This window comes from Mustela nivalis (assembly GCF_964662115.1).
Source record: "Mustela nivalis genome assembly, chromosome: 2".
Taxonomy (NCBI): domain Eukaryota; kingdom Metazoa; phylum Chordata; class Mammalia; order Carnivora; family Mustelidae; genus Mustela; species Mustela nivalis.
Window position 1 is genome coordinate 157,768,848 of NC_139021.1, and position 23,977 is coordinate 157,792,824.

Here is a 23,977-nt window from a genome sequence, read left to right on the forward strand (position 1 = left end):
TATAGCCTCCTTAGCACTTACGTCCTTTTATAATTTTAGACATTCTAGTACGTCTGTTGTAGTATCCCCCTGGGGTTTGAATGTTCATTTTCCTAATGACGTCGAACTTCTTTTTTTTTTTTTTTTAAAGATTTATTTATTTATTTATTTGACAGAGAGATCACAAATAGAGAGGCAGGCAGAGAGAGAGAGAAGCAGGCTCCCTGCTGAGCAGAGAGCCCGACATGGGACTCGATCCCAGGACCCCGAGATCATGACCCGAGCCGAAGGCAGCGGCCTAACCCACTGAGCCACCCAGGCGCCCCGTCGAACTTCTTTTCATGTTGTTATATGCCATGTGTAAAGTGTTCAAATCATTTACCCATTTTAAAATTGGGATTTTTTAGTTGTTATCACTTATATGGTTTCTTTAACAGGTATCTTTTTCCTTTTTTTTTTTTTTTTGGCCAGCCTGTGGCTTTGTCTTTTCATTTTCTTTACAATGACTTTTGAAGAACAGAAATTTTTGTGCTTTTTGTGCCATTGCCTAAATCATTTTTGCCTAAACTCAGGGTCACGAGGATTTCCTCCTGTTTCCCTCCAAAAGTTTTATAGTTTGTTTTACACTTTAAGTCTATGATCCATTTCATTTGATGTTTGTAGAAAGTGTGAGAGAAATGTTTCTTTTTTTGCATATAGATATCTAATTTTTCTAGCACCATTTGTTGAAAAAAAGATCCTTCCTTCATTGAATTTCTTTGACACATTTGTCTCGAATAAATTGACTATAAGTAAGTGGATCTATTTCTGGATTCTCCATTCTGTTCAATAAATTTAGAAGGATTCAGGTCACAGTAAGGATTTTATTGATTTTCTCAAACAGCTTTTGGTTTCGATAATTTTCACTGGTTTTTCTGTTTTTTTACTTCACCAGTTTCTGCACTATTTACTATTTCCTTCTGTTTACTTTGGATTTAATTTGCTCTTTTTTTTGTTTGTTTGTTTTTGGTTTCTTAAGGTAGAAACTGACCCATTGATTTGAGACCTTTTGCCTTTTTTTTTTTCCCTAACAAGGGACTTGCTGCTATAAATTCCCGCAAGGTACTGGTTTTTCAGGACCCATAACTTTTGATATGTTGTATTTTCATTTTCAGTGAGTTCAAAATGCTTTCTAATTTTTCCTTTGATCATTTCTTGACCTATGGATTATTTAGAAATATGGTATTAATTTCCAACTATTTGATGGTTTTCCAGGTATCTTCCTGTAATTTGTTTCTATTTCACTGCCTGTTGGCCAGAGAATATGCTTTGTGTGGCTTGAGTCCTTTTATATTTATTGATGGTCTAGGATATGGTCAATCTTGGTGAATGTTCCAGGGGTACTTGAAAATAATATATATTTTTCTTTTGGTGGGTTGAGTGATCTATAAATGTCAATGAGGCCAAGTTGATTGATACCCACATTTTAGTCTTCTCTTCTTCATGAATTTCTGTGTACTATCCTATCAAATATTGAGATAGTGATATTGAATTCCCTAACTGTAATTTTGAATTTGACTAGTTCTCTTCATGGTTCTGCCAGGTTTTGCTTCATAAATTTTGAAGCTCTGTTATTTGCTGCATAAACATTATGATTGTTATATTCTCTTAATGAATTAGCACCTATGTCATTATAAAATTATCTTTTAATCTTTGACCCTATTCATTGCATTGACTCTACTTTGAGAACAGTGTCACCACTACAGCTTTATTTTGATTAGTTAACATGGCATGCGGAAGAGTTCAGGACATGCAACCCCAAAATACGCCACTTTGGCGTATTGATTATTGTGAGCCAAGGCACCTGAAACACAGCGGGCGCAAGAAGGGCCTGCTGACCTTCCCTTTTCTTTCTGCAAGCGGGAGATGAAACTCCCATGGGAAAAATGCCCTCCCTTTTCTAAGAGGAAAGGAACTTTCTTCTCCAGAGAAGAGGAGTCTAGGCAGAGCGAAATCTGTACAAATAGACTGGGTTAAAATAACTTCTCTTTCTGTAGTCTCCCCATATGGTTCAGTTGCTTTTCCACAATCGCCACTCTTTCTTTAACCTAGTATGAAAGTACTTAGGCCTGGCCAGTTCTTTGGATCTTCATTCTTGTGGGGGTTCCCCTGGACTTGTTAAAAATTACTAAATAAAATCTCTGTGCTTTTCTCCAGTGACTCTGTTTTGTATCAGCCTTAGCTGGAAAGCCCGAGAGGGTCGAGGAGACATATTACTTCCCCTGCATATTTAATCTTTCATCCTTTCTCTTAACCCACTTGAGTCTTCATATGTAAAACACTTTTTTTTTTTTTTTTTTTTTGTAGGCAGCATACAGTTGGGTCTGATTTTTTATCCAGACTGACAATCTGTGCCAGATGGAATTGTCAGATCGTGTGTGAACAACTCAGGTGTAATGTGCTGATTATTATGGTTTAAAGTCTATCAGTCATTATCTTGCTATTTGTTTTGCATTTGTCCTATCTTTTCTTTGTCCCTTTATTTCTCTTTTTATGCCTCTAAAAACATGTATTGGGTACTTCTTTGATTCCTTTTTATCTTCTTTATGGCTTCAGGACCAGGACTGGGGTGGGGGTGGATGAGATACTCATCTTGAGTGTAGAGTTTAAAGGGATGTCAAAAAACTTGGTAATCAACACTATTTTAATTAGTGTTTTTAAAAGTCAAAACTAATGCAAAAAATCTGTAATGAACAGAATATCAAAGTTTTCAATAATAAACATGTCAGTATTTCTGATTTTTCTTTTGGCCTCAGGCTCCAGTATAGCTTGGCATAACATTATTACTGACTGTAGGTCACAGTTTCCTGCTTCATATATATATGATTAAAATGTCATTTTAAAATTTATCTATCAAATTTCATTTAGGTGAAATTTGTTGATTTTCTAGTCTCCTGAAATTTTCTCTTCTTTCTGATTTGGGCTGCCTTTTCTGTCATTTTCTGAAAGAAAAGTATTTAGAATCTCCTATTACAATTGTGAATTTCTCCTTTCCCCTTTTATTTCTGTGAGGCTTTACTTTACAGATTGGGTTTGTCATTAGGTGCATGGAAATTTAGAAGTTTTACTGTTAAAAATTCTTTATGAAATTCCCTCTCCATTATTCACAGTGCTTTTTGTTCTACAAAAGTATTTATTATCTCTTATTAACATTACCTTTTGTTGCATGGCATATCTTTTTTTAATCCTTAACCGTTTAATATTTTAGATGTTTCTTTTTAAATGGCATTCAGTTGGGCTTTGTTTCTTTTTATCTCATCTGACAATCTTTGTATTTTAATTGGAGCGTTCTGTTTTCATTTTATAACATTACAAATAAATTTGTGTTCAAATCTATCATCTTACACTTCTCTTTCTATTCGTCCTACACATTCTTTGTTATCTTTCTTTTCTTTCTAGCTTTCTTTTAGATCAATTATGATTCCACTCACTCCCCTGCCCCCACTCACTTAGAAATAATACACTTTTAATATTCTTTTAGCGGTTACCCTAGAGATTAAGACATTCATCCCTGACTTATCAAAGTTTAATATAAATTGGTACTTTTGCCTCTTCCTTGAAAATGGAAGGATATTAGAATACTTTCCATTTGTCTGCTTTTAAAATGTATACTATTGTAATGCATTTCTAATTGTGAGACATTATTATTGTTTTATATTTATTTAATTTTCCCATATATTTACCATTTGTGTTGCTCTTCTTTCCTGCAATTCCCTTAGCATTATTTTGATTATTCATTCTTTTTGCTGTCCACCCCCCGTCTTTCATTGCCCCTTCAATTTCTTCACCTCTCCATGGCCCACCCCACCTATAAATAGTGGATTTCTAGGATATCGGGTGTATGCATGATAAAATTCTGCTGTGTTACATTTCAGATGCTGCTGTAGCAATGCCATGTACATGTCTTAAAGTTCAATTTAATTTCTCAAAAGTGAGGTTTTTTTTTCTTTCAAAAACCCAATAACAAGGTGGATATACTTCAAGGCATGCTTCATTTACATTAAATTTGCTCTAAATCGCTGCTTGGAAGACATTTGGATGGGAATAGTCAAGTCATTAACTCAAAGAAAACCATGACATCACCTCTAGAAACAAAAATCGCCAAATTGTGTTGTCTGTGTTAATTTTTGTGTGCATGCATCCTGAAAGGCACATTGCATTTATGTAGAAACAGTGACAAAAAATTTGAGGCTAACTTTGAAACTTATCTAAAAGGTGTATCTAAGTGTGTGTGTGTGTGTTTATGGACCATCTGATACAGGCTCAGACAGTGGAGAGTCTCAGGTGATGCTAGAGCTCACTTAATCCAAAGCTCTCATTGTAGAGATAAGGGCTCTGAGCTCCAGGGAGACTCAATGACTGGTATAACATCACACAGTGGATGGAGAGTCAGGACTAGAATCAAGGTCTCTGGACAGAGCAGCCTCCTTCAACTGCCTAAAAGTATAGTCTTCTGCCCACCCCCCCAGGTGCAGTCAACCAGTGAAATCATGTTATCTCCAGGTGTGGGTACCCATTTGGTCTGTAGCCATTGGCTCTAGGATTTTCTAGCAATCTGTTAAACCACTTTGTTATTTGATGTTATCAATTAGATTTTAGATGTGTCTGGTAGAGGGTACAGTGAGTGTCCAGTACTAGATGCTTCCTAACTGGACAGCAGTGGAACAACACAAAGATTGTTTTTTGCTAAAATTCAGTTAAGTACCAGGAGTGGCAGGACTTAAGGGAAGGGAAAGGGGCAGAATAAAGCTCCTTGAGGTCATTCTGAAGTATGTAAAAACAATCCTTGGAATTTAGATATCACCACACACGATCTGTTTCTAACACTCACTTGTCAAATTAAAGAGAGACCCAATATCATTGATACATTTTCTGGTCTCCTAGCTGTCCATCAATGTTTTGTGTTCCTTTTTCATGAATGTCTTAGTTTGTTCAGGCTACTATATAAAAATATCATAGCCAGAATACTTTACAAACAAAAGAAATTTATTCCTCACAGTTCTAGAAGCTGAGAAGTCCCAAGATTGAGGTTCAGGCAGCTTCAGTGTCTGATGAGAGCCCACTTTCTTGCTCATAAGAACCTTTCAGTTGTGTCCTCACAGGGTGGAAGGGGCCAAGGAGCCCTTACAGTCTCTTTTCTAATCCCATCCAAGAAGGGATCATGCTCCTCCCTCATGATCTCATCACTGTCAAAGGCCCCACCTCCAAACACTGTCACACTGGGAATCCATCACATAGTGTTAGGTTTGAAGGTATGAATCTGGTGGTGGTGGGGGCGGAGATCAAAGACATTCCATTTAGAGCAATGAAATGTAATTGTTGAGAAGTGACTGTCCCACCATGGACTTCATTTCTGAAACCCCTGCATCTAGATGGCACCACGTGACTGACTTATGGCTGGTGGAATTGAGTGAAAGGAATTCATGCCAGTTCTAGGTGAGCCCCTACACTACCACATACGGTTCTGCACACTCTCTGTCCTTGTCTGCCAGCCCATAGCAACCTTGGAGGCCAAGTGCTGAAATGGCAGACCACCTACCAGTCTGGGTCCCTGAAGGGCTATGGAGAATGGAACCACTTCTCCATGGACCACGAACTGAACTTTGCATGATCTGTTAGCAAGAAATAAATATTGATTATGTTAGGCCATCGAGATTCTGGGGTTTATCTGTTATTGCAGTTAACAGTTACTTTAACATAGTCAATGACCTCTAACTTGAATAATAACATTTAATTTCCGATTAGAGTGCTGGAGGCAAAGCTTGTGGGGAAGAGGAAAGAGGGAGAGGGCAGCACATCACAAAATCAACGATCCCCACCATGTATTAGTTCATCGGGTCAAAGTGTAGTGTGGACAACGGTGGCCCCCATCCTCCACAGAACACCCTGAGAACAGAAAGTTAGAATATTCACATTTTATTACTTACAGAATGTTACCTCAAAATATAAACTACCTCATGGGCTCTAACTCTCTGCAATTGCCAAGCTCATATAAACCTTAATATGATCTGATTTTGGAAGCAAATATTAACACCTGTTCAAATCCTCTGCAGAGAAGAGACTTTCCCTGGGAGGTGTTCCTGTACTCATTTTGCCAACTTCAGATGAATAAAGCTTGGGTTTCTTTTTGCTGCTTCCCAAAATATAATTTATTATATAACATTTACAACTTGAAAAAGGATCCTAGGATATTTTCATGAATAATAATTAGAAGAGTAGTTCATCCCCTTTTCTCTGCTGAGTGCATAGGATAGTGGGATTTATTTGTGAGCCATCATTAGGAACTTGTTCTGCTCCTCCTGAGTGCTGGGGGGCTGCTCTGGTGTTTGGAAGGAAGTAGGTGCCAAAGAGGTATAAAAGAAATAGAATTTCTTATATTTTAGCTTTTCTGTTTTAGAGTGATCTTTGCAAAATACTGCCTCTCTGGCAATAGTTAATGGATTTATTATTTAGTCTGGAAGACAAAGAGAAACTTCCAGATCTGTTAGTGGTGGGGACAGGAGGAGCAGTGCCCTCAGAGCCAATGCATGCCTGGGTGCTGCCTGGCTCTCCAGAACTTGGAAATGTCAAGACTCATCACCTGTGGTGGGTGGTAGGAGGGGTCCTTTAAATTATTCTACAGAAGAACACAGGAACGAATGGCCAGGAGGGTCACTGGTGGGCCCAGGGGAGGCTGGATTCCAAATGTTACAGCCAAAGTTGGTTGGTCACAACCCTATTCACAACTCATCAGAACAGCTAGTCCACTTTACTGCAGACTGGTTCATCTCGGCTTCTGTAGAGTTTAGACACTGCCCTTTTGTTTTCAGAAATAAAGCCACTCTCAGTGGATTTCCAAGGTAAATCCAGCAGCAGCAGCCCTCCCAAACATGGGCCTGCAGTGCACTTGAGGAGCACACCTGCAGGTGTGGGGCGTGGCCAGGACCATTCTAGCCCCATTCTAGCCCCTCATCAGTTCATAGCCCCTCTGGGTCCTTCCCCGGGCTGCCTCAAGGAGGCCTCAGCACCTCCTGGTGCTCAGGGCCATGTGGAATCCACCAACAAGCTCTGCCATTTTAGATGGTGCAGGGCTTGGGCCCAACTGCTGGGGAGGGGATGGGGCTACCAGGGTGATGGGCCATAAGCAATTGCGGTTCTAGGGGTCTCAGGCCTTAGTCTCATTGTAGCTCAGTTTTGGAATTTTCAAGCTTTTCTCCATCAAGAGATAAGCTAATATCTCACAGTGGCAGCTTTTTCAGGGCACGAGAAGAATTGAGACTTTTTCTTCAAATAACAATGAGAATTTGTTCTGAGCCTTTGTGATAAGAAAGGAGAAAGAAAATCATTCCTAGAGGCAGGAAAAACAGAAAATTGTCTCAAGAAAAGGCACAGACTTCTCATTATACCTTATTATGCTTTCAAATAAGCATTTTTGCAAGTCCATTCTTCAGTTTAAAGTAAAGTGGCTCAAAAGTCTTAGATGATCTCAGCCATGTCTTGTCTTGGGAGGAAAAGTCTCGTGGGAAGCTGGTGGATGAACTCTTTTGTCCCAGGGCCCAGCCTGGCAATCCACGCCCCTGGTGTGCACTGTGAGGCTGTTTTGCCACCGGCTGTCTTGGGTGGGGAGTGCGATAGGGGAATCCCTCGCAGGAAGTGGTCCCTACTGATTCAGTAATTATCATCCACCCCAAAATGAAAAAGCTAGGACAGATACCTGGCACCCAAATCCCTAAAGAATGTGATATTATCATGAGTTTCTCAGTATCCTTTGAATAATGCAACTATTTCTTTCATGAGACAGTTGCAAAGTTAGAACTGCAGGACCCCAAATATAAATTTCAATGATTCCCTCTCCTCCCTTTTTATTAACTAACAAAAAATAAAAAATTAAAAACAAACAAACAAACAAAACCTTAAACCTCTTGGGAGCATTTAATACAGAAAGAAAGATCAAAGAAGCAGATACGGCCTATCTTCTGCGGGCTGGGAAGCTTAGGGAAGAACCAGCACTTGTGTACAAGAAGCGTGCTTGCACGGAGCTCTGAAGGCTGGGTGGCACTCAAGCAGCAGGGGAGGGGGTGAGGCTGGGAAGTGGGCAACCCTGGGCTTGGTGGTTAAATGAACAGGCACTGGATTATTCCACGCTCAGGCGCCCACTGCCCTGGGTGACGCTGGGCGAGCTCCGAACCCTCTCCCCGCCTCTCAGGAAGGCGGGGGTAGAACCAGCGACTCCTTCATGGGGAAGCAAATTGGCCTGGGTCAGGTCAGCGGGACCACTGCCTACTTGTGTTCTCATCGGGGGCCTGCAGCTCTGCCTGCACCTCTGTAGAGAGGAGATTTTGCTATCTGCACGCCTTTTTCGAAGTCTGGGGAGACAACTTCATTGTCTCTCTTTTCCTCTCTCTTCCTCACGTGGGCTGTCCTCTGCCACTTCTCTCCCTGCTTTCTACCCCAGTCTGGGCACTTCTTACTCCTTGCCTCGCAGAGCTGAGGCTTTACTCCTCGCCTTGCAGAGCTGAGGCTTCAGCAGGAGCTCCGGGCTTCCCAGCTTCCCGAGGAGGCCGCCTGGGTAGCCTGGGGCGTGGTGGTGCTGGGGGTCTGCGCCCCTCTCTCCATAAACCTCCAGGCTGGGCATGCCCACTGACCAGGTCCAGCCCAGTCCTTGCCCCCGCCTTTTGCTGACCATAGCACACACCTCCGGACCCGCTGACCCACACAGCAAAACCGAGTCCGCTCTCTTCCTCAAGCACAGAGCGGAGCTGCTGGCTTCCCTCTTCCTGATTCCCTGTTCTCCATGCGGAGTCCGGAACTTCCTCCCTTACCTCATCTTCCTCCTGTGTCTCACCTCACACCCGGCCCTGTCCTTAGGCCCTGTCCTTCATGTCCTTTATCCTGAGAAAGAAAATCAACCCCACGGGAGAGTCTTTTCAGCGGTAGCTTGTCTCTTACCCCTCGAATCATACAGGTTTATCATAATCTTTAAATCAGTCCACTCCGCCCTGCCCGATTCAGGGACTTCCCACCTACCACCCCACAGTTCTCCATCAGACCTGTTTCCAGACTCCCCCATCCCCCAGGCAGTACATGGAAAGCTTTGTTCTGGGCTCACACTGGCTGGTCTGGGAAAGCGCGGACCTGGTCAGCTTTCACTACCACATTAGATTTCTGCCTAGTAAATGCCTGGAGAAGCACACAGCTCCTTGGGGAACAGGAAGGACTGCTAGATTCGGTTGTGTCTTACAGGGATGACTTTCGATTTACACTTTTTTTTTTTTAATAACTTTGGTCAAACAAGCCATTAGGGGCCTGACTGACAAGCCCTTAAGATTCCTTCAGATTTGATGCAAGTCTGATTATTTGCTTGTTCGGTTGGGGTGTGTGTGTGTGTGTGCGTGTGTGTGTGTGTGTGTGTCTGCGTTCCTTTGGTGGTTCAGTGTGCTTTCTCTTTGTGCTGAAACGCTCTCCCTCCCAGCCACATGACGGATGATGATTGCTTTTTGTGGTGCCTAATACATTGTTCTCCACTCCATGAATATTGTTACCTGACTCCCATTCCAACCCAAGGGGAATCCGGATTCACAGAGGAATAGAACCCTCTTACAAATCTGGAGTACAATTACAATTTTACTTCTGAAGCACCCGTCTCCCAGAGGAATAGCCAGTGATTGATGCCACTGCCAGAAACCCAGATGCACACACTCATACATCAGCCAGGAAATGACATAAACAGCTCACCCAGCAGGCCGGTGCTGACCCACCCACTTGCTCCCCGGTGAGAAGAGAGGTGACAGGAAACCCGGGGCAACAGCAGGGAACAGACAAGGAGAGGAGTTTGAAGAGGACTGGGCTCCTGAAGGCCCACTTGGTGGTTTCCTTCCTCATCTCGTACTGCGGGAAGCAGTCCCAGGCTAAGGTCTATAGTGACACTGCTGTGTGACCCGGATGATGGAGAGCTGTTTCATGGGTCCTGCGAGCGCACCGCCGGCTTCTCTTCCTGGTGTGTGCACATGGGTACATACGGCTCCACACACATACCTTCATCCTTATATAGGCACAGGTGATGGGTACACTTTCCTTTGGGGTGCATGTGGCCTCCCTAGGCAAAGCTCGTGCTATGGCATTTGTCTCTTTAGAGAGCAAGTCTGTGCTGATTCCAGCAGGATGGGGCAGCAGACTGGTTTGTTGCTAAGAAGATGTCTGAAAGATCAGGATACGATTAGGGCAGGAGAGTGGAAAGCAGTCCAGCAGGCCTGCGGGTGGCTTGTGGGCGTGAGGGTGGTTTATCGGTAGCGGCAGGCCAAGGCGTTGACATTCTTGACCACATAGAAGCCCATGGTGACTGGAGGGATGACCAATGTCCGGCCGGCCCGCAGGGGGCGGGGCTTCAGTTCGGGGAGGGTCCCATCGTCCACCATCACTAAGGGTTGGCCGTTCAGCTGCACTGACCTACAGCAAAGACAAATAGCGTGGGACTTGTCAGTGCCTCATCACAGCCAAGCCTCGGCAGCCCTGGACTGCCTGCCAGTCTGTCTGGGACTGGCCCTTACTGACACTTCCTATGCCCAAACTCTCAGCTCTGTGTTTTACTTTTGAAAAACTCATTAAAAAGCACCAGCCATGTTCCAAAAAAGAAATTGCCATCATTCCATTTTACCTAGAGTGGCTAAGTGACCGGTCCAAGGTCCAGCTTGTGGGTCTGGGAGCCAGGATTTGAACACAGGCTGTCTAGTTCCAGAGACACATCATTTAGACAAGTGAAAAGTATGATGCAGAAGCTGAGAAGTGTATTACACCTACTTTTTAAAATCATAATAGCAGTTCGGTTTGATTGTATACCTGAAGAATTTTTCCCTGTGGAGTGATGCACAGGCTTAAGATGATTTCAGAAGTCTTCTTTTTAAAAGATCTCTTTAATTTATTTGAGAGATTTGAAAATGAACATCATGTAACTTGTCTAGGTTTGTTCTGAAGGAGGAGAGAGACACTTAATGATTCTCCTTTTTCTGAGAATGAGTTTTCAAATCTTTTTTTTTTTTTTTTTTTTTTTTTTAAGGAGAGAGAGATTGCGAGCGGGGGTGGAGGGTCGAAGGGAGAAGGGGAGAGGGAATCTTAAGCAGGCTCCATAACCAGTGTGGAGACCAACTCGGGGCTCGATCTCATGACCCTGAGATCATGATTAAGAGTTGGACTCTCTACTGACTAAGCCACTTAGGTGTCCTTTATATCTCGTAGTTTAAGGATGTTTATGTTCCAGCAACATGGTGGAGTAGGTGATAAAGTAGGGGTTTTCTAACTCCTGCTCACCCATCCTGCTTGCTTTTCTTCTTCCTGTGTACCAGCCGTCTTCAATCCTGAGAAGAGGGCCACATACAGAGTACACTGAGGAGAAAGGGAAGTAGCTCATCACCCATCCTTGGCCTGTGGTACAGAATCCAAAAAACTTCCCAGCTGTTCCTGGAATGACTTGTACAGCCATGTATCCAGATTGAAGCTCAGTTTTCTGGGTCAGAAGAAAAGGCCAGAGCCAGACCACCCTAGAAACAAGGCCGTGAGTCACCCTCAGAAAATCAATGTTGCATAGTGATGACTATTTTGGGGTCCTGCCCGACCTCCAATGTGATGACAATGCAGTGATATTATCTGAGCTGTAAAGAGAATGAAGTGTTACACACTGATATAAAGGTCTTTGTTCCGTGTTCCTGCTGTTCTGTGAGTGGTAACCAGGTTTGGAGAGAGGTGGTCAGCACAGCAGACCAGAGAATTCCCAGAGATAAGTGAGCTGTGAGTTGCTCCCAACAGAGGGCAAGGCAGGGAGGCAGGTTCAGGCCTGGTCCCACATGGATAAGTTTGGGTCTGATCCAGATCCAACAGGCCAGAGGGACAGCCGCCCTCCTCTTATTGGTGCGACTAAGGAATGACAGAGTGAGCAGGGGACACCTGTGTGGAGAGCCAGACCTGCCTCTGGAAAAGTATAGAAGTAGGAGAATTGAGATCTGGTAAGTATTGACCTTATCAAACCTGGAAGGAGCTTTTGCTCCAAATTTAAGTGACTACCTCTGGTGAAGAGAGCCTATTCACTGGAGTAGGAGGTAGGGTAGGAGAAGGGATCCAATTGCAAAAGACAAAAAAAAAAAAAAAAAAGCCAGAACAGGTCTTCAAGGCGTACTATCATTATTTTGTTTCAGGTGGTGTGAATATCCAACAACCAGACATATACATGCACCATCAAATACAAGTTCAATAATACTAATTAATCTTTCCAATGCATCCTCAGGTAATATCACTGCTCTACTTGAAGACCTTCAATGATCCCTCTTGCATACGGAACTGCGAGCAAGCCCTCCCCATAAGGAATGAGGTAATGTCCTTTTAGCATCACACCATCCCAGAGCATTGCTCTATGTCTGGGTTCTGGGAAGTGTGATAAGCAAGCCTTTGAATGCCTATATTGTTATTCTCTAATAGGACCCATTCTGCTTTCCTTGTTGGTTATTTGTAAAAAGCTAACCCAAGTGTGGGTTGAGCCAGGGAGCATGGTTGAGATTCTGGGGACAGATCTCTAATTCCAGTCACTCACTCACTTAGACAGTCACCTCCCTTCCAGAGCTTTCCTGTCTATGCAATTGCTATAGGCTCCAGGACCAGGGATGTGAAGTACAAAGCATGGGACGCTCTGACAGCATAACCAGTCCCGTAAGTAGGAGATGGGGTTTTGTTATTAATTCTTTTCACCATAGCTGCGGGTAAACTTACTGGTCCTTGTACTTGGATGCTCTCGGGACTGACAAGTTTCAGTCCTCTCTTCCCTTGGTTCCCGTGGTGTCTCTGTCTCTCTCTCACCCCCATTCTCCTCCTCCTTCATTTCTGCAAGTGGTTGCCTGTTAAGAGGGACTGTTCGCTTCTACCTGTCTCATATATTGGGGTTCTTGGTGCCTTGTCCTTGGACCTCTTCTCCCACTCCATACTCCCACTGAGTGCTGTCACCCACACCCAGAACTTTGTTATCCATGTCAATTCTCCTCAAACATAGCCTAAATCCTTCTTCTAACTAATGTCATCTCCACTTGGCTGTCCCACAGGAACTACAAAGCCACTATGTCCAAAGTAAAAATGGTCTCCTCAAACCCTGTCCTTTTCTTAGCCTTTTCTGTGTGGGGATCACCATCTACCCAATGACCTAAGCCAGAAAGCTGGCCATCTGGGACTTCTCCCTCAATGCCCACATCGGGTGTCACAAAGTCAATTCTACCTTTTAATATTTTTCATATCTGCGTCTTTCTCTCTACTACTGCTACTACCTTAGTTCAGAACTTGCCATGTAACCGATCTCTTCGCCCCCTGCCTTGCCTTCCTCCTGCTGCTTGCCACACTGCTGACAGAGCAATCAATTTCTGTCACTGCTTTTAACTCTTCAGCATCTCCCCATGCTTCCACTTTCACATGGTCAGTGAAGCCCCATTCTGGCTAGCTCTCCAGTCTTGGGTCCTGCCAGTACCCCCGACCCCAATGCTAACTACGGCTCCCTGGCCTCTGGGGGTGAGCTTGGGCTGATTGGCTGTTCTTTTCAGGTCATCACCAACATATGCACAAACAAAGATTATTTCACAATGAAAAGCTAGTTAAATCTTGCTGATAAATGAAATAAATAGTTCTCAAATGACAACGTAAGTAGATATTGTTGGAAATGAAGTATGAAAGTTCATTTAAAAGTATAGTAAATATTTTTCAAGTACCAGTAGACACTGTTGGGATTAATAAGACACAAGTTCACTTAAAACTGTTATAAAATTCCTAATAGCTTTTTTGGGAGGAGAAGGGCATCATGTGCATTTTTCAAGCAAGAGATTTTAAAGATTTATTTATTTATTTGAGAGAGATAGAGAGAGATCGAGAGAGCGAGCAGAGGTGGGAGGACCAGAGCCTGACATGGGGCCGGGTGCTCAACCTCAGGACCCTGAAATCATGCCCTGAGCTGAAACCAAGAGTCAGACACTTAACTGACTGAGCCACCCAAGTGCCCCTCAAACAAGAGATTTTTTTTTAAAAGATTTTATTTATTTGAGAGAGAAAGAGAGAGAGAGAGAGAGAGAGCATGAGAGGGCAGAAGGTCAGAGGGAGAAACAGACTCCCCATGGAGTTGGAAGCCTGATGCGGGACTCAATCCCAGAACTCTGGGATCCCGACCTGAGCCAAAGGCAGTCTCCTAACCAACTGAGCCACCCAGGTGCCCTCAAGCAAGAGATTTTAAAAGGACAATTACTGCAATGTGGGAGGATGGTGACATAAGCTGATATCACTAAGGAACCCTGGTCCTTTTACAGGCCTGGCCCCCTTGCCCTGCAGGGCCAAAGTAAATAACGTGCAGTTCCACTTCACAACTCACCCTCCTCCCCTGTCGGACTAACCACACTGTGTCCTTGCAGAATCTGCTCAGGTGTTGTTCTCTCTGGGGAAACTTCTCTGATCTCTGGGCTGGGCTAGGAGCTCCAACTCTGGATTCTCTTGTATCCCAAACTTATCTATGACTACCTCACTGAATTGTAGTGACTTACTCACTATCCCCCTCACTGGGCTGTGAGCTTGATCAGGAAAGGGATCATGTCTTTCATCCCTAACTCCTCGGTGCCTAACAAAGTGCTCGGCCTGGAGGAGGGATGAAATATCTTTGAACAAGTGAATGAGCTTTGAGGTTCTTTTGCACTACTTCTTATCTTTGAGGTGGAGTTTCTCCAGCTTCGGAGAGGCTCCCCGGAGGTTCGCTGAGTGTCTTTACGGATTTCATTAACCTACCAATTACTCTCTTGCTCTCAGTGGCTCTGGAGATATGAGATAAGACCTGAATTATTGCTGATTCTCAGTCACTTACCAGATACCTTATCCCAATCTGACACGAGGCCATTGATTACGGATAGTATTTTTCTTCCTAAAAAAAAGATCCATTTGATCATCTCTTAACTAAGCCAACATGAGTTAATTCAGGGAGACCCTGAGTCTCCACACATCCTCACCTATAAATTCCCTCCATTATAGACAGGCCACATACTTCACCACCTCCATTCTATTTTTCTGCTTACATTTTTATTTTAATATTCATCCTGTTACCCAGTAAAGTCATATCATGCTAAATATTACAATAGTCTTTCATTTTTATGAACAATTTGTAAGTTTGAAAACATAGTCAGTCACACTGATGATAAAAATCATTGATTAGTAATGGCGATGACTATTTTGTACACAAAGGCATTTTGTAATGATTTCATTTGACTATCGCATTTAGTCCTTCCAACAACCAGCGGAGGCAGGGCTTAGCAACCCTATATTACGGATGAGGAAATCAAAGTTTAGAGGGGTCTCACCTAAGTCACACAGCCAGTAAGTGATATGGGTGAGATTTGCAACACTGCCCTTCACCATGGTCCTGTCTGGCCTCCCTTATGATCGCTAAAGAGGCCTGTGAGGTAAATGAGGTGATTATTATTATTATTTTTGTAACTTTACTACTGAGATGAGGTCAGAGAGGTTAAGTGGTCTGGGCAAGGTCACACAGCTAATAGATGGCTTAGCTGGGTCTTGAATTCAGTCCTTTCTGACACCTCTTTCTACTATTTATGTTATTCTCCAATTCCAGATGGCACTCACCAGGATTGTGTTTCTTTATTTTAAAACCCTTCCTAATCATATTTCCATCATATTTTGGGACCTCCTTACTTACTATGACTTTTCACACCAAATGCTAAATGATCCAGCCTATGTTGAACTATTTCTTTTAAATCCCTAGCTGCTGGGAGCATTTAAATTGTCCAAATATTAGGACAACTGCATTTTATCACCATCTGTTTTTACAAAGTCTGAGTTAATTTTTCAATTCCTAAACTTGTTTTCTTTATTTTGCATGCTATCTGAAATGAGATTCAATGTGTCAGTGTGGAGTCAAGCCTTCTGTTCTCCTGGTCTCTATGGGACCCCCTTGCCTAGGTCACCCTCCTTCCCCCACCACCTGTCTACAGTCTCTGGTCCTCATGGTTTACCCTGGTTCTTGCTAGCCGTGGATCCTGAAGCAAGCTTTCGACTATCCTGAGGGCTCAGAGAAGCAGGTGTAGCGCGCATACTCTTTGCCAATCTTGAAGATAATTTGCTGGACTCTGGTCTGGCCCTGGGTGGATTTTTGTGGGGCAGAGGCTGGGGAAGACCGTATTATTGGGAGAAGTCCTAGGAGCTCTGTCTGCTTCAGGCTGGCATATTTGGGACCTTGAGTGGGAGGTAAAGGGACTTAGAGATAATCACTCCGCCTCAGCTACTTTGAGGAAGTGATTTGCGTTCTCTGAACTTGGGTTTCTCTATGTGTAAAACAGGCTAGATGAAACCTCAGAGTCCTTCTGTCCTGAACATTTTTTAAGTGGGTTGTCCAAAGTCTAACAACTAACTTGAGGCATTTAATGCCAAACTCAAGAGTCATCCTGCACAAACAAGAATCTGATCACAATATTCACCTACCTAATGTTCAGTCGCTCCCTGCTGATCTTAGAACACTGTCCAAAGCCTTTACAAGACCCAATAGGCAAAGCCTTCTTACCTATGTCTCCAGCCCTCTAGAGGCTCACCCTAGTTCCTGTCCATTCCTGCACCCCACTACTCACCACCTCCTCCCATTCCATGCTACAGTGTCGCCAAGCGCAATCTCTGACCCCAGAGTTTTTGTACATGTTCCTGCTGCTTGGAACCTTCTCCACATTCCCTCCCCCTTCCAGCTTCCTTTCCCTGGCTAACTCCTATCTGTCCTATAGGTCAGATGCCCCTCCAAAGTGTTTCCATATTACCCTACACTTCTGAGATCTCTGCACTCATCACCGGGTACTGGCATTGCTGACCTACTGTCTGTGTCTTCACTAGGCAGGAAGACCATGTGTCTGTCTTGTTCATTCTTGCACTCTCCCTCCACCAACTCACATAGCAGGTGAGCAATAAGAGGAGAACTGGTTATAAATATGCAGGGAGATGAATCCAGAAGGAAAGACACTGGACTGGAAGTCCAGAGACTTGAGTTTTAGTCCAGACTCCCAACATGAAATGTGCTGGCCTGGACATGACACCCGTCTGTTCTAGTGTCGTTTGTGTATGGTTAAACCATGAGAGGGGGAGAAGAAGGGAGGCAGCGGAGGGAGGAAGGAGAATGTCTAAGAATCTGAGTGTGTGTGTTGGGGAAGGGGCGTCAGCTCCCTTTGCTCCTTGTAATCCCACACATCCAGCTCTCTCATTCCAGAGTGTTGTCCCGTGCGCCACTAGAGGGCACTCTTGTTCTACACAACAGCACGGGACAGCATTTTCCACTCCCCCCCCCCCGCCCCGCCCCGCCCCGCCCCGCCCCACCCCGCGACCCCTCCGGCGCGGGCTCCCAGGAAGCCAGAGCGCGTGCGCCGTCCCCACACCCGCACTCGGTCCCCGCCACACTGCACTGTGCTCGGCCTCCCGGAGGAACAGACCTAAGGGTCATTCAGAGCCCAGCAAAACGGCCTTGCGGTACACTTGGCAGCACCCCCGCCCGCCCCCCCGCCCCAAATGTGGCCAATATTAAGGAAAGGAGCGCAGCCCGGCTTCGATTCCCGCCGGGGTGCGGGCTTCTTGGCCCGCGTGCAGGGAGGGGGTCGGCGCAGGTGCGGGGCTGGCGGCGCCCGCGCGACCCGGCCTCCCAATCCTCCGCGCCGGCCGCGCACCTGTGTACGCTTTACAGGCCCTCCAGGCCCCGCTGCCCCGTGTGGCCCCCTCGCTGAGTTAGGAAGCCGGTCTCTGCAGCTGCCCTGCCCTTCGCCAGGTCAGGGGCAGGTTAGAGCCTGGAGGGTTTGAGGACAGAGGGGCCTTCCTCCTCTCCCCTGCTCCGGGAGAAGCTGTGCTTCTGGGGTAGCTTAGAAAGGAAATTCCTTTGAAATGGCCAGGAGTGATCGCCATCCCGCTGACCAGGGCCCCTTTGGAGTGGCCCCTAACCCTTCTCACTAGCCTAGCTGGACCAGAGGCTTAAGGATGCTCATTACCCTCTCAGGGGTACTCCTGCCTCTGGGGTTGTGGGGAGGATGACTTCCAGGTGTGCCCTGAAGCTTTCCTGGAATCTGGTAGATTCTGTCAAAAAGTCTCCCCTTCCCTCCAGGCCCCTGTGGCCTCCTTCACAGGGTCTTATCGGATAGCCCCAGCTGGAAGGCAAGCATATTAGCCGCAGCTCCCCCTTTAGTTAGCACCGGTCCTGCTCAGCTTTATTTTATCTGTGCGCTGGAGTCATTTTGCCTGCTAAACCAAACTGTTTGCATTTCTTAATTTTCAAGAGCATGCGGTTCGGTCCCTTCTTTCTTTCGAGACTAATTCTAATTAATGTTGGTCAACCTCGCTAGGACTTCTCCTGATTGGATACTCTGACCCCTTCCTCTGTTGTTAAAGGGAAGAGACTGTGCAAGAGAGGGCAAACGGAGATGAAGGCTTCCTGGTCCCCTCTCTCCTCCGGGAGCCCACATCATGTGTGAGGTTCCTGGCCATGGATACCCTTTGAGGCTGATAAGATCATATGCCCTTCATCCTATTCTTTGAGGGGCATATTGAAACAATGAGGAGTTTTGATCTAGCTTCTGTATCACGGAGCAAACCCTAGGATTCCTTCATCCAAGCAGAGCTGGGGGGATTTTATAGGCAAGTTGTTAGAGATATAGACTTTTCCTGTTTGCAGTTAGGTTTGGGGTCATGATTTGATCTGTGTTCTAGCCAAGTGGTGTAATAATGGTCCAAGCCATAATGGGATTCTATCATGTGTCTCTAATGGCTTAAAGTAACTTAGCACATTTGGCAGACAAGATGAGAGCCCAGCTACGGAACCTGGATTTATACTGATATTGTTAATTCCCAACAGATGAGGAAATCATCTGGGGGCAGTTTGGGAAGAAAATTTGATTCTGTGACCATCTCAAAGCTCCATGTCATAGGCATATCACACTCAAACCACAGGACACAATAGGAACCAGCTATAAAAACCATGGAGAGACTTTAACATGTGGTTAACTCTGCTCCCTTCCCATTGTAAAGACTTGGTGCCGTGCTCTCCAGCACTCATGAGTGGTGTAGAAGGGGCATTACTCATATTCCTCCTATTCTTTGTGTTGTACAAACTCAGTTGTAGCAGTCCTTACCCATGTAGACAGAAACCCAGAAACACGGAAATGTGTGGTCAGACACAGTATAATTAAAATTACACAAAGAGAGAGACAAAAGGAAAATCACAACTCTCAGCCTGAATTTTGAGGTCTTCTGTTCTGGCTCTAGTATATTTTTGTGGCCTTTCCCCCTCACCCTACAAAGCATCTTATATTCCAATCATGTAAAATGATTTGCCACTACTCACTCCCTCCTTGAACTTTTGTGCTTCTGAACACTCAGTAAGCTCATCCCACTGCCTAGAATCTCCTTTGGTCTAGCGTTTCCTAGGTGTATCTCTCATGCTTCCAGCTCCTGCTCAATGGCCTTCAGCCCAAGGACCTCCCAGACTCCCAGGTTAGAATTCATCTCTTCCCTCCTTACACTCCCTTCTCCCATATATACCTTCTGTAGTCTGTCTTGTCTTGTCTTCAGGTATCCTCCGTGATGAGAGATCAGGTCCCCAGCCCTAACTGTGTGGGGCTGGAAGATGCAGTGTGGGTTGAGAAGCATCTCCCTGGGGCGCCTGGGTAGCTCAGTTGTTAAGCATCTTCCTTCGGCTCAGGTCTTGATATCCAGCCCAACATCAGGCTCCCTGCTTGGCAGGAAGCCTACTTCTCCCTCTCCTACTCCCCCAGCTTGTGTTCCCTCTCTTGCTGTCTCTTTCTCTGTCAAATAAATAAATAAAAACTTAAAAAAAATTTTTTTTAAAGAAACATTTTTTTTATGGGCAGTCTGCAGGTGGGATGAAGAGAGTCCGGCACAAGGGTAGGAGTGTGTGCATGCACGCACATGGACAGGTGTGCAGATGGGTTTTCCGTGTGTAAAAGTATGAGATAAAGTCCAGAAACCACACCCAAAATTAGCTCTTTCATTTTAAAGTCATGGTTCCCCGGACACCTATTCAAATATGTTAAATGAAAGGGATAAACATCTCGGTTTTACAGGATTTTGAGAAAGTGCTCCCTGTGATACCAGGTGCACTGGTGCACCTTCAAAAGTGAAAAGTAAGACATCCCAGGTGGCACAGGCTCTCTTCCAGCGTCTATGGATGGCAACAGCCTCGGGAGGGTGTGGAGGAGGAAGAAGACAAGGGCCATTTCTTCCCAGTCCTGCAGAGCCACGTATTCTGCGTCCTTGCCCTTCAGTTTAGAGTAACTGCTGTGAAGCCCGTGAGCTTTAGCCTTAGGTGCCCATTTACCAGTGTTTCATCAGGGCGATCTGGAACAGAATGGAAATCTCTGCCTGCAGCGAGAGTCCCCAAGTGAGTGAATGAAGGGAGGGAGGGGAGACCACAGCCTTGATGGACAGCTGTGCAGAGAGATTCCAGCTGCTGGAGCGAGCTGCAAGGAAATGTATTCCAAAGCCGAGAGCAAATGAAAAACTCTCAGAAAACAACCCTGAGTGCAGAGTGAAAACCCTGAATTCCTAAACATCTTGGTTTAAGATGTCAAGTCTCTGTAAAGTATAAAAGCATTTTATAATCCTCTAATCTGCTCAGCGATCTGTACATTACTAATCTGGGAGTTAAAACAAAACAACAATAAACCCTTTGAGGAGCTGTACACATCCTTCCACTTAGTCATAGAGAAGGCCCAGGGGCTCATGGCATGTTCGCACCTTTGGCAAAATGGCTTAGTGCCTAAATGAAGGTTAGGATCCGGGTGAAACAGAAGATGAAAATCAGAAAATCAGCTGGGATATTGTTCCAGCATTTTCTGGAGCCACAGTTGTTCGCAACCTTGGCCACATATTTGAATCACCTGGGGAGCTTTAAAAATACTGGTGCCTGGTCCCAGCCTGGAGAATTTTGGTTTAATTGGTCTGGGGTGTGGCTTGGGCACGGGGCTTTTTAAAGGTCCCAGGTGATTCATCTCGAAGCCATGGTTGAGCCCCAGGGGTAGGAGAGGGAGTGGGAAGGTGTTCGCAGTTGGGTAAGAGGAGATGCAAGCAGCTTTCTAACCATCACATTCTGAAGTCATTTTGAATAAAAAGAGCCTTTCTCTCTGTTTTGGAGTACCATGTCAAGAGGCCACTTTTTTTTTAAAATCTAAAAGTAAGATGTGAACTTTCCAAAGGCAAGTTTTTTTTGGCTAGTCTGAAGTGAGCATTTTTGCTCTTTCAAGAGAACTGCTTCCCTTCATGCCTCCCCTCCCATTCGTCCACCAGGGAGATAAGCATTCTCCTCAGCCCCTACAGGCAAGCATGTGTGTAGCACATCCCAGGAGGAATTAAGACTCGAATCTTAAATCTGGATGAAGTATTTGCATAGATAATGAACTCTGCATTTCTTTAACATTAAAAAGGAAAACTCGGTGCTTTTTTTGAAGAGCAAGTTCTCAAAGACATTTCAGTTTCTCTCAGGTCACAGGCTGTGGCACAGAGTTCCCTACAAACCAAAGGTGGTTCAAGCTCTTTCCAAGCAAGAGACACCCAAGAGGATTAAATATGTCATTCAGTACTTTCACGGCATTTTCCAGATAGGTCTATAATTATTTACTCAGATCACCCTGTATACGTTGGTTCTGGCTACTGTCTCTTTTCGAACCACAGAACCACAGAACACCTTGAAATGAGCACAAGGGTGAAAAGAGTCCAAATTATCTATGTCTCAATGAGTAGTTAAGCTTACATTAACCAGAAATGTGTAAGGCTCATCTCTGTGTAGTTACTTCTTTGTAGTTTTTCTACAGATTGACTCAGAGCCTTGTGCAAGTATTTTTATAAATATGCATACTCATATATATTTACATTTCTACTTTCACAGTGTCCGTTTCAGACTTTCTCACCAGGAACTCTAGCTTGAACGCTGCTGTGAGCCTAAGTATGACCATCCCGCTCACTTGCCACCGGGTCTCTGGCTCGTCTTTCCTCCTGGAGGGCTCTCAAGTGCCCTAACAGGGCTGCTGATGAGGTGGTGGCATCGGCACAGCAGGGCCTTTACCTCCAGGTAAAAGAGGTCTCCATTCTAATGTCTGCTTTTAAAAAAAGGGATCCTCTTGGGGTGCCTGGGTGGCTCAGTGGGTTAAAGCCTCTCTGCCTTTGGCTTGGGTCATGATCCTGGGGTCTTGGGATGGAGCCCTGCATCCCTGCATCGGGCTCTCTGCTCAGCGGGGAACCTGCTTCCTCCTCTCATTCTGCCTGCCTCCCTGCCTACCTGTGATCTCTGTCAAATAAATAAATAAAATCTTAAAAAAAAAAAAAAGGATCCTCTTTTTCCTGACTTTTTAGAACCAGCACCTGATGCCCTGTATGGATGGACAACTTCCGCACCCACTTTCAGCTCCAATAGTACTACGGACAGCCCTTACCTCTTACAGAATATCAAAACGCATTCCAGAGGCACTGAAGAAATAAACATAAAAAATGAAACAAAAAGGAAACTAGAAGAAAATAAAGATACATATTTATCAGATTTCAGGACTATAAATACATAGATATATGAGTGGGATGGAAGAAACCACAAAGCAAAAGATATATAGACTTGGGGCGCCTGGGTGGCTCAGTGGGTTAAAGCCTCTGCCTTTGGCTCAGGTCATGATCCCAGAGTCCTGGGATGGAGCCCCATGTCAGGCTCTCTGCTCCGTGGGGAGCATGCTTCCTCCTCTCTGCCTCTCTGCCTACTTGTGATTTCTCCTGCTCTGTCAAATAAAATCTTTAAAAAAAATTAATAAAAAAGATATATAAACTTAACTATATCTTATTTATCATATATATATATATATATATATATATACACACCTTATTTTATATCTTATATAAAAAGGGAATACTTCTGTATGTCAAGATAATATCCTAAAAATGAAACAGTTGGAAAAACAGCAAATAAAATACTGGGGAAAATATTTTAACACATCTGATAGGTAGCAAAGCAGAAATTACCTCATGTTAGAAAAAACTTACAAATCATTAAGAAAACAGATAACAACCCAATTGAAAAATAAGCAAAAGACATAGAAAATGCCTAAAAGCAATACTAAGAGACATGAAAAAATTTTCAACCTCACCAATACTCAAAGAATACAAATTAAGATGACAGCATTATTTTTCATTATGAAGTTGGCAGAGATTTAAAAATGTTACGTTTCTGTGTGATGAGGCAAACTGAAATAAGGAAATGCTCACACTTCCTACTCCTTCTCAGACCTCCACCACTGAGCTTGTCTGAGGTGAGAAAATTGAGCAGTTAATCATAGGAGATAAGGTTCTATAGCTCAGTGGATTCCAAGGTGAACAGAATAGTGAGCAATCTGGAAACCAGGCCATTTGAGGAATGGCTGAAGGAGTTAAGTGTTTAGCTTGGAGAGTACAACTCTACAGGGAGACACTGAAAAATTATTATGAAGAAGGTATAGATTTACTCTGCTTAATTTTCCTAAAGCAAGGGGAGAAATGGAAGAAAACACCCTTTGGCCACATACAAGGAGGCTCTTTCCTACCATCAGAGCTGTCAAGTCCCAGAGTGGGCTGACTCAGGACAGAAGCAGTTTCATCAAACAGAAGCTGACAGGCTTTCTATCAGGGATGCTCTAGAGGAAACTTCTTCTTCTTCTTCTTTTTTTTTTTTAATATTTTATTTATTTATTTGACAGACAGAGATCACAAGTAGGCAGAGAGGCAGGCAGAGAGAGAGGAGGAAGCAGGCTCCCCACTGAGCAGAGAGCCCGACATGGGGCTCGATCCCAGGACCCTGGGAGCATGACCCAAGCTGAAGGCAGAGAGGCTTAACCCACTGAGCCCACCCAGGTGCCCCTAGAGGAAACTTCTTGATTGCTAAGAGTACTCTCAAACTTATTTCTCCTCTATAAAGTCA

At 44.4% G+C, this 23,977-nt stretch overlaps 1 protein-coding gene across 2 annotated transcripts in view; it reads right to left on the bottom strand.

Moving 5' to 3' along the window:
- Positions 1 to 5,918: 5,918 nt before the first annotated feature.
- HPSE2 (heparanase 2 (inactive)) overlaps positions 5,919 to 23,977 on the bottom strand; it is a 713,430-nt gene continuing 695,371 nt past the window's right edge. For both annotated transcript variants that reach the window (XM_082722259.1, XM_082722258.1), the window contains one exon: positions 5,919 to 10,443. In XM_082722259.1, coding sequence (XP_082578385.1) covers positions 10,278 to 10,443 — 166 coding nt within the window. In that variant the 3' untranslated portion in view covers positions 5,919 to 10,277. The remainder of the gene's footprint in view (positions 10,444 to 23,977) is intronic.